Raw genomic sequence first — 10,830 nt, forward strand, 5'->3', positions numbered from 1 at the left:
ACCCCAGTGATTCTCTGGCCTTTGTTCCTCACAGGACTGGGGTTACAGATATGCATGACCATTTCCAGCTATTTACACAGATGCTGGGGAATCAAACTCAGGCTGCCTCAGTTCCCTCTCAGACCTTCATACTTCATAGATAGCATTCTTACCTTCAGAAGCATCTCTCCAACCCTGGATTTTAATGTTTTTTTTTTTTTTAATTTTAAGTTTTTTTTTATTTTTTATTTTTAAGAGCGAGAGAGAGAAAGGAAAGATAGAGAATTGGCATGCCAGGGCCTCAGGCCCTGCAATCAAACTCCAGGCACTTGTGCCACCTAGTGTGCATGTGTGACCTTGCATTTGCCTCACCTTTGCATCTGTCTTACGTGGGATCTGGAGAGTTGAACGTGGGTCCTTAGGCTTTGCAGGCAAGCACCTTAACCACTAAGCAATCTCTCCAGCCCTCACGTTTTAAACTTTTATTTGAGTGTGCAAATGAGTGTATATGGATGTGTACACATGTGTGTGCATATAGAGGCCAGAAAATACCCTCAAGTGTAATACTTTCAGATGCTGCTCACCATTTTTGAGATAGGGCTGCTGTGAAGTCCAAATGAAGGAGTTCCCTGGTAGAGATGATCAGTAGCCTTTCCCTAGATGTGAATATTCTCCCAGTTCCCCACGACATTTTCTTTTAGACTCGCCGACTTGTTCCTGTTCTGCAAACTGGAACAGCTCCATTTCAGTGTTTGGATCAATCCTTGTTTTCCTGGTTTGGTTAAGCCTCATCTTGGGCTCTGCTTAGCTTGCCCTTAAGCCCCATGGCAGAAGCAGGATTGTCTCTTGATAGCTGTCTTGGTAGAGCACCTCTGCATCATCTTGTCAGCTATCTCAGGAACACATGTGTCTTTTTCCTTGAATGGCCAACAACTAAGCCCTTGTTCACTCTGTGAGTCTTTTTGGTAAAAGCTCCTGTCAAGTTCCCATAGCTGAGTGAGAAGCAGTTTATTCCCGCACAATCTGATCGCTTAAAATTAATCATGTGACCTGAATGCAGACAAAATTATGACCTGAGGCAGCACCTTCTGTGACTGGCTGGCTGTGGCTTCAAGAACCACAAAGAAGAAAAGAAACTTCCACATCACTCATTTCTCTGCTCTTTTGCCTTGGATAATTCACATCAGTAAAGAAAAAAATTTCATCCTTTCTTTGACCCACTCTCCAAGAACAAAATTCTTTTGGCCTTGGCCCAAATCAACCTCTAAATGTGGTCGGAACCAGATTAACAGTACCGTGCTGGGTCTGGCCCAGTGGACCCAGGCTATGGGTCTCCAGCGCATACAGCAAACTACATAAGCACAGAGTGCGGAAGAGCCTGGACCCCTGAAAAACAATGTCTTCTTATTCTGGCTCCCATATTCCACTCGAGAACCAAGGGGAGGGTGCTGGTGAGGTAGCTTCGAGGTACTTAGAAGGCTCAGGGTTGTAGCCCAGCCTAGAAATCAGATAAACAAATCCAGACAAGCACACAGACAAAGCCCCTGATGTGTACTAGGTACTCCATTGTCCATTTGGGAGAGGGAGCAAACCTCATAATTTTGGTAGGCCGGGGTCTCATCTGAGCCTGGCGTAAGGATCGTCTATGAAGCTGTTGGAAAGTTGAGGCTGAGCTTGCTCTGTCTCCTTGAGGACATCTAAGTTTAGGAGAGACACATAAAAAGAACGAGGCTTTCCAAAGCGCTTTACTTTTCTGAATTCTAATCAACAGATGGCATTGGGTAGCACTGGGAATGTGTGCTTTCCGAGCTGGCATGGTCCCTATTCTATTAGATAGGAGAAAACCTCGGAGTATAAATTGTAGTGGATTCTCCTCGACTCAGCTTTCCTGGGATGTCTGCTCAGCTGCCCATCAAAGCTTTCATGTGGGTTCTACCCACCAGACCACACACCACGGTCTCCTGATCCTTGTGAGCCGGGTCCTGAGCTAGCCTAGATGTGAGGGTCTCAAGTTCCTTTAGCATACACATGCTCATTAGTAGAAGATTAGCTCTCTAAACTCAGCTTAAATTTATAATCTTTCCAAACACAGTTATGGTACTTTGGCTGGGTGGGGTTTTGCAAATAGAGCTTCTCTTTTGTAACTGGATTTCTAGTTGTGTCTTCAAAGAAGGAGATGGGCCAGTTCTTTCCCTCTTCCTTCCTGCCTCTGCCAGTATGGACTGTTAGCTCTTTCACACTGTAGCAGTGAGCTTGTCGCAGTGCCCTTGAATGGTCAGCCTCACAGGGACCCACGGTAGTCACCACCCTGCTCCTCAGGTGTGAGTCCCTGCTCAGTGCGGGTCTTCCCACATCTCCAGGAAGCCCCCACGAACAGTGCCACTCCTCAGTGGCAAAACCCTAGCTCTGCAGTCTCTTCAAGCCAGAGGAGTGCCAAAGCCATCCAGCAACCATACTCATCCTGAGCTCTCCGATCCCGTGTAGCAGATACTCTTTTCCAGGCTTCTGGCGACTGTGGCCTCAGGTGTCCTCTTTGTTCCTCTAGTCCCAAGAGATAAAGCCGCCTTCCACAGCTACTGTCCCATATCACTTCAGTGTTCCTCTTATGGTCCCTCTAAATGTCTCTAAGCAATCCCCACTTAAAAATGAAATAGGTAATCCAACTCCAACTGATGCAGGCCTGACATCTTGGTCATTGCGTCAGGGCTACTCCTGTCCCCCAAAGCTTGGCATGAGTACATCATGCACAGAAAGATCCAAGCCTGACCCACCCACTGTCTCAGACATGAATGTAATGTGTACAAGTCAGGGGCCCCAGATCACTTGGCCCACAAGCCAAGAGACCCGAATTCTATTTTTCTAAGTACTTCTGATGATCTAGCAGTAGGACTGTCAGGTCATTAGGGATGTTCTCTGGAGGGTGTCAGTGGGACGCTGGCCCCTCTCACCTCCTCTTGTTTTGCTTCCTGGTCATGTGGTGAGGCTTTTCTCTAACGCATGCTCCCGCTGTGACATGCGCCAGTATCACTAGCATGAAAGCAACAGTGGTTCCAGCGAGGGCTGAAGACTCACAAAGGCTGAGTGAGGCAAATAAACTAGACTTTATAAGTTGGTTACCTTAGGCATCTTGCTACAGTAATGGAAAAGTAACTAACCCCTAAAGTGGAACGTGATCAGTTTGGACATTGGGCCTAGCTAGGTTCAGAAAGCAAAGCAGAAAATGTAGGCAATTTCTTGGCACTGTGAAGAAGCTAACATTGCAATGGTCAACTGAGAACTCAAACTCTCTGAGCATTTAGACCACTGGCTTCACACTTGATTATGCTACTCATGAAAAAGACATCCTTCCTTAGGGATATTGGTCTCTCATAGGGTCCTCAGGCGATATGTCAGGAGGAAGGGGTGGCATACAGCTTGGGGTACAAGTACCATGTCCCACCAAGGCTAATATTTTCTGTAAAAATACAGGAAGAATGTTTGATTACAGGAAGTTATGTCTAGTGTCCACTCTCTAGAATTGCTACTCATTCTAAAAATGGAGAGTGTCGCGTCATTGGAAGCGGGGTCGGGGTATATGTAATTTTCTTCTCGTGGGGCTGTGCTTGGAGGAGAATGTGACTGGTTTCCTTTAAGATGAGAAAAACAGACATAGACGCACAAAGGGTAGGAGACTGTGTGGAGACTGGAGGGGACATCTAAAAGCTCGAGACTGCCAAGGATGGTTAGCAATCACTGTAGCTGGAAGAGCCAATGAAGAGGATCCCCTAGAGCTTCCACAGTGCATGGCCATGCCAACAGAACTGTGAGAGAGCACATTTTTTTTTTTTTTGGTATTTTGGGCCTTCCAGCTTGTAATCTGTAACAAGGACCTGTTGTTAGACAGGTGGCTTCTACTGGAAGGCAAGTCTTTGCTTGAGTAAATCTGCATCCACCCAGGTCTGCTGTCTTGCCATGTTCGTGTGGTCGCAGGGCTGTTAGCGGTTTAGCCAGTGCAGGATGGGGGCTTTGGGATTTGCAGTTGGAGAGATATTGAATGGAAGGCAGAGAAGTTTGATGGTAGGTTTCATTTCAGGGCCAGCTCCCTCCTTTTCCCCAGAGTGTCATGACCCCGATTGGGTCCCTGACCTAACGTCTTTTTTCACACAGTATGTGTTGATCTACCATCTAAATAATTGCTTCTGGGGTTTGCTTCCATCCTAGGGTAACATGGGTCTCTAGATGGCTTTGTTCCTCTTCAGTTAATGATGCCTATGTCTCAGTGATGCCCACTGGCACGAGCAGATCCTGATTAGTATCAAGGGACTGCCCCCTGCTAAACATATACTGGGGCAAATTCATCTCACTTTCATTTCTGCTCCCAATGACACAGTGTCAGTCTCTCTCTCTTTCTCTGTATGTGTGCATGTGTGCATATGTTTGTGATATATTTTGTGGTTTGGAAGGGAATAGGGAATCCAATGCTCTGGATAGAATTTTAGAGAAATGCTATCTGTGTGCAAAGGTCACTTTGAATGGACAGTCTCTTGCCTCCTGTGCTGCCCTGGAGTATGTGCCTTACAGTATGCACTGTAGCAAGGATCAGCACGGTACGGGGTATGGAGGCCTGAGAACTCCAACAGGGTATGGAAGCTCTTTGGAATTTCAGGCGAGCTCACTCCAAAGGTCAAGGAGCACATTGAGGAAATGTGTGTTCTTTCTTTCCCAGGATTTAACAGGCAGTCTGGGGCTGTGAATTCACTGTGGTACCCATGTCGAGCTTCTCTCTGGAACAAAGGAAGGACGCCTCAGTGGAAGTGTTTATCTAGTTACATTTCAGCTGCCTACACCAGCATGTAGGTCGTTTCGGTGAGTGAGAAGAACGGAAGGCAGAATTCTGTGAGTGAGTGTGTGACCCAGTGTAGCTGGAGCCTTCCGTCTTTTTTTTTTTTAAACTGGTTTCACATACTTATATGAATGGTAGTATTTGGTTAGCTAAGTCAGACAGCTAGTTCAGAGGTGACCAGAATGATAAAGGTTCACATAAGAGAATCTTATGAATTTAAAAGGAAAATCGAGAGTATTTATCATATTTACTAAGGCATTAGGAGGTGTGATGAATCAGTCATTACTGGAGTTGTCATAAATCTTTTTTACAAGGGTTGAACTGCAGTTTTATTTTAAAAGTATACATATATATATATGTATTATATATGTGTGTATATCTATATCTATCTATCTATCTATCTATCTATCTATCTATCTATCTATCTATCTATCTATCTATCTATCTATCTGGCCTCACTGTAGCCCAGGTTGACCTGGATTCACTGTGTAGTCTCAGGATGGCCTCAGACTTACAGTGATCTTCCTACCTCTGCCCCCAAGGGCCAGGATTAAAGGCATGTGCTACCACGCTCAGCTAAATTATTTTTTACTAATTATATAAAACAGCCCAGCCTATAATAGAAATCTACTATAATAGCAATCTAAAAAATCTGCCAAAGAACCACTCAAAAGTTTTACAAGTTTTTCTACTAAATATTAATATATAACTTAAATTTTAATATTTATAGCCTTGCTACATATTGAAAATACTTTTCGCTTATTGGCATAACTCCTCTTTTTTAATATTGTGATCAGCTTCCTTAAATATCTGGTTTAGGAAGGTCAGGTGGTGGACTTTCTCTGGGATGAACAGGACTGACTCATCTCACACTCTAAATGAGACAACCAGGGCTGGACCTCTGACAGCCCACTTAGAGTTAACATGAGGCCCTTCTAATCTAATTCATACCAGAGGACTGCATGGTGCTTTCCTAATAATGCAGCATAACATATGGAAGCAAACTCTGAAGTATGATGAGGAAGTAGTTTTTATCAGATAACTGAATTCCAGGGCCACCAGGTTTTGTGAGTCTTTGTTTTCTTTCTTTCTTTTTTTGTGTGTTTTGGTGGCAATTGACCCTCATACATTCTAGACAGGTGCCCTGCCACTGAGGTAGATTCCAAGTTCCAGTTTGTTTTCGTAAGTTCTGATTTTAATTTTCTAATATTTACCTTCCAGCTGCATGATATGTGAGATATTTTATCAGAAGCATGTACCATGATTAAACATACAATTAAAAGAGACGTTTTTTCTCAACTTGCCAATGAGCTATATATGAAAATGAATAACGCTGTTAAAATGACATAACCCTTTATAGAAATGGGTAGTTACATGCACAGTGTTTTAGTCTACATGTTAAATAAAATCATAGATATTTTTTTAAAAACCACTTATTTTCATTTAACAATGGGCAAAATGACGTGTAGCAAAGTTCAAAGTAACAAGCAAGCTCAACTGCCTGTGTAACTTTACATATTTAATTCAATAAAATTCTTTATTCTCTTCGATCATGATGCTACAAAGCGGCTCAATGACGGACTGAGGAGATGGAGTCGCTAGTGCTGCAGGAAAGGAGGAATGGGACGGCAGTGGAGGCGTTCATCTTGGAGGGCTTTCCTGCTGCCCAGCGCCTGGGGAACCTGTTCTTCCTAGTGCACCTGCTGGCCTACTTGGCCTCCATCACCGGCAACGTGCTCATTATCACCATCAGCTGCGCAGACCGCCGCCTCCACACTCCCATGTACTTCTTCCTGAGCGGCTTCTCCGGTGTGGAGTGCTGTTTTATAACCACTGTTATTCCTCAGTTGCTGACTATCTTCCTGTACGGGAGGCAAAAAATTTCCTTCACTGCTTGTTTCACACAAGCCTTTGTCTTTCTTTTCCTGGGGGCAACTGTTTTCTTCCTTCTGGCTGTGTTATCCCTGGATAGGTATCTGGCCATTTGCAAACCTCTGCACTACCCGACCATCATGAACTCAAGGACATGCTGCCTCCTGGTCACTGCCTGTGTGGTTCTGGGGCTCCTCTCCATCATCGTTCCAATCACGATGCTCTCCCAGTCATTCTTCTGTGGTCCCAATGTCATCCCTCACTTCTTCTGTGATTTTGGACCCTTAGCAAATCTCTCCTGTTCAGAAACCAGGTTTATTGAAACGCTGTTCTTCAGCCTTGCTTCCGTTGTACTTTTGACAACTCTCGTTGTCGCCGTCTTTGCGTACAGCAATATCGTAGTGACAATAGTGCATCTCCCGTCAGCCAAGGAGCGAAAGAGAGCTTTCTCCACCTGCTCCTCTCACCTCCTCGTCCTCTCTCTGATGTATGGCAGCTGCGTCTTCATATATGTGAAACCGAAGCAAGCCAGCAGACTGGGCTTTAACAGAGGGGCGGCTCTTGTGAACACAATGGTGACGCCACTGCTGAACCCTGTCATCTACACGCTGCGCAACAAGCAGGTCCACCGGGCTCTGAGGGACGCTGTGTCCAGGGCGAAAATGCGCAAGTACAACCACGGATTTCAGAGGAACTCTGCACCATCCTTTTGAAGAGCCTAACTTTGTTTCCAGGTAATTTTTATGTAAATTTGCACATATGTTTTTTATTCTTAGAATGGTGGGTCAACTTATCCAATAATTCAGTTTGAAGGTTTTATTAGTCATGTATTTTCTTGAGAATTTTTACATCCATTTTAACCAGGTAAATTGGGCTGCCATTTTCTTATTGGTGTCTTATGGATTTGGAATCAGGGTATTACGGATCTCATTGAATGAATTTGGTAGTGTAGGTTCCCTATCCATTCTGTAGAACAGGTTGAGAACGGTTGCTATTAGAGGGTCCTAGAAGTTCAGCAGGAGTTAGCAAAGAATCTGTTGGATCCTAGGTTTTGCTTCATGGGGAGACTGAATTACTAATTCTCATTGCTGGTAATGGGTGAATTTAAGTTTCTAGTACCTTCCAGTTGTAACTTTAGTAGGTTATAGGCACTTATAAATTTGTCTATATCTTCTAGGTTTTCCAGTGTTTTGGAATACAAGTTTTTAAAGTATTATCTAATGATGTTGTAGATTTAATTGGAGTCTATTGTATCAACTCCCTTTTTTTTGTGAACACGGTAGTGACACCCATGCTCTGAATTTGTTCAGTTGTATCTTCTCTCTCTCTCTCTCTCTCTCTCATTATTTTAGCTAGGAGTTCATCAGTTTTATTGACTCCCCCCCCCAAAAAAAAGGATGTGGAAAAATTTCTACATGAAAGAGCACATCACCACGATTCCTACATATGTTAAAAATATAATAATGTAATATGATAACATTTTTTATGCTGATGGACGTGATGACTGAGATGAAATGAATATTTACTGGAAAAATACAACTAAACTAAGAGAAAGAAATATGACATTGCAATCATTTTTGTCTATTGATAATAGAATTTATTTATAATGTAAAACAAAGCCTCACCCATGCTTCTGTGAGTAACCTAATGTAACACATTGGTGCATATAAAAAAGAGATGAAAGGAGAAAGGGGCTAGGTGGGAAGAGAATGGACATCAGCAGTAGTGGTAGGGGACAAGAGAGAGTAATGAGACCAAATACGATTGAAATAGATGATGTACGTGTGTGAAAGTGTCACAAGGAACCCAATCATGTGTACTTAGTATCAGCTAAAAACAAAAAAGAATGGAATACTAAACCAATGGAATATAACAGGCAATAAAAAACAAATCAAGAAATGTAGCTTAATTTTGACCTAACACCACTGCACTTTGAAAGGGTTAAACAGTCTTTTTAATTCGTTGTGAGGTCACCTGGATATTCAATATTGAAGTTTGAATTAATTAATTGTATGTGTGTGAGGGGTGGAGTGAATGAGTGTTCATGCCATGGCACACGTGTGAAATTCAGAGAAAAACTTTGAGGTGACTATACTCCACATTCAATGAGATGGGGGTCTCTTGCTCTTGCAAATGAATGCCAGGCTGTAAATAAATGTCAGACTAGCTTGCCTGGGAGTTGCAGGGTATTTTGGATCCACATTCCATTTCCACAGGTACCTTGGGAATCACAGATGCACAAACCATTTTGCATCTAGCTTTATGTGGTTGCTGGTGGTTTCAACCTCAGCTAGCAGGCTTTTAAAGAAAGCACCTGTAATTACCAAGCCATCTCTCCAGCCCACATATGGAATTTTAATGTAAGCCATTGAAGAAAGAAGAAGACAGTAGAAGATAGGAATTCCACCCATGTTCATGACTTAGACAAATTAATATTGTGAACATTTCTATATTACCAAAAGCAATCTACAGATTCAATGCAATCCCAAAGGTATCCTCACAGAGATAGGAAAAAAACAATTCTCAAGCATGGAGGAACAAAAGAGCCTGAATGTCTAAAGCAATCCTCAGCAAAATGGGCAACAGTGGAGGTATCAGAAAATCATTTTTCAAATCATAACAAAGTAACAACCAGCATGGTGCTGGCAAAGGGCAAACAACCAGACCAAACACAAGAAAACAATGGTCTGGTGAACTAGAACTAAGGGCCCACACAGGTACTACCACCGGATATATACATATTGCATATACATATATTATATATGTAATATAATTATATATATATAATATATACATATGTATATATATATTTGTTTTTCTGAGGTAGGGTTTCACTCTAACTCAGGCTGACCTGGAATTCACTATGTAGTCTCAGGGTGGCCTTGAACTCACAGCAATCTTCCTTCCTCTGTCTCCCAAGTGCTGGGATTAAAGGCGTGCGCCACCATGCCCGGCTACTACCACCTGATTTTTGACAATGGTTTTGAAAGCATGTATATGAAGAAAAGATGGCCACTTCAACAAATAGTGCTGAAGAACCACTGGATGTCCACATGGAAAATGGTGAAACACAATGCATGCCTCTTCTGTAGCACTTCAGTTCACAATACATCAAAGACCTTAATGTAAGATCTGAAATTTTGAAAGTGCTTAAGAAAACAGAAAAAAAAATATTGAGAAATGGACAGAGGGAAGGACTTTCCACAAAGGGATCCTATAGCTGAGGAATCAAGAGAAAGAATTGATGAATGGGATTTTTACCAAATTTAAAAAGTTCTACACAGTAAAGAAATGAATCAACAGAGTGAAAAGACACCCTAGCGAATGGGAGAAAATTTCTGCCATCGGTATATCTGACAGATTAGCATCTAGAATATATAATGAGCTCAGCATATTAAATACCAATAAAACCCCAATCAACCAGACAATTGAATTTAATCATCATTTTTCAAAATGAGACATACAAATGGCCAATAAATACAAGAAAAAACAATTTCAACATCCTTAGCATCAAGGAGATTGTAGTCAAAACTCCATAGAGATTCCACCTCATCCCAGTTAGAATGTATATTATTAACAGTGACAAATGCTGGTGAGAATCCAGGGAAAAAGGTACCCTCATACTTTTTAAAAAAGATTTATGTGAGACAGAGGGGTGAGGGGGAGAGAGAGTGTGCACACGTGTGAGAGAGAATGGGTATGCCAGGGCCTCTAACCATTGCCAATGAACCCCAGATGCATGTGCCACCTTGTGCATCTGGCTTACGTGTGACCGAGAAAATCGAAACTGGGTCCGTAGGCTTCTCAGGTATGCACCTTAATCGCTAAGTCATTTCTCCAGCCGCTCCCCTCATATATTTTGATAAGGTTGTAAGTAATACCAATTTCCTCAAAAATCTAGGGAGAATCCAGGTATAGATTCACAAGTATGTGATCTCAGGAAAGGTATTTTCTATGGGGTATAATTCTTAATATTATGCACCACTCCCATATTTTGTTTTCAAAACATGATTTTCAGTTTTTATTCTTTATTTTATAGAGTATTAACCAATCGTGATATTTATTTATTTATTTATTTGCGAGCAAGAGCAAGAGAGAGAGTGGGCACACCCGGGCATCCGGTCACTGCAAACAAACTCCAGATGCATGCGCCACCT

The 10,830-nt window shown here is 42.5% G+C and overlaps 1 protein-coding gene across 1 annotated transcript; it reads left to right on the forward strand.

Moving 5' to 3' along the window:
- The first annotated feature begins 6,390 nt into the window (after window positions 1-6,390).
- LOC101594083 (olfactory receptor 2AP1-like) lies at window positions 6,391-7,386 on the forward strand. The gene has a single exon (XM_012948661.2). The coding sequence runs from the start codon at window positions 6,391-6,393 to the stop codon at window positions 7,384-7,386; it is 996 nt and encodes a 331-aa protein (XP_012804115.2).
- Window positions 7,387-10,830: the final 3,444 nt, after the last annotated feature.

The sequence above is a fragment of the Jaculus jaculus genome, chromosome 18 (genome assembly GCF_020740685.1).
Source record: "Jaculus jaculus isolate mJacJac1 chromosome 18, mJacJac1.mat.Y.cur, whole genome shotgun sequence".
NCBI lineage: Eukaryota > Metazoa > Chordata > Mammalia > Rodentia > Dipodidae > Jaculus > Jaculus jaculus.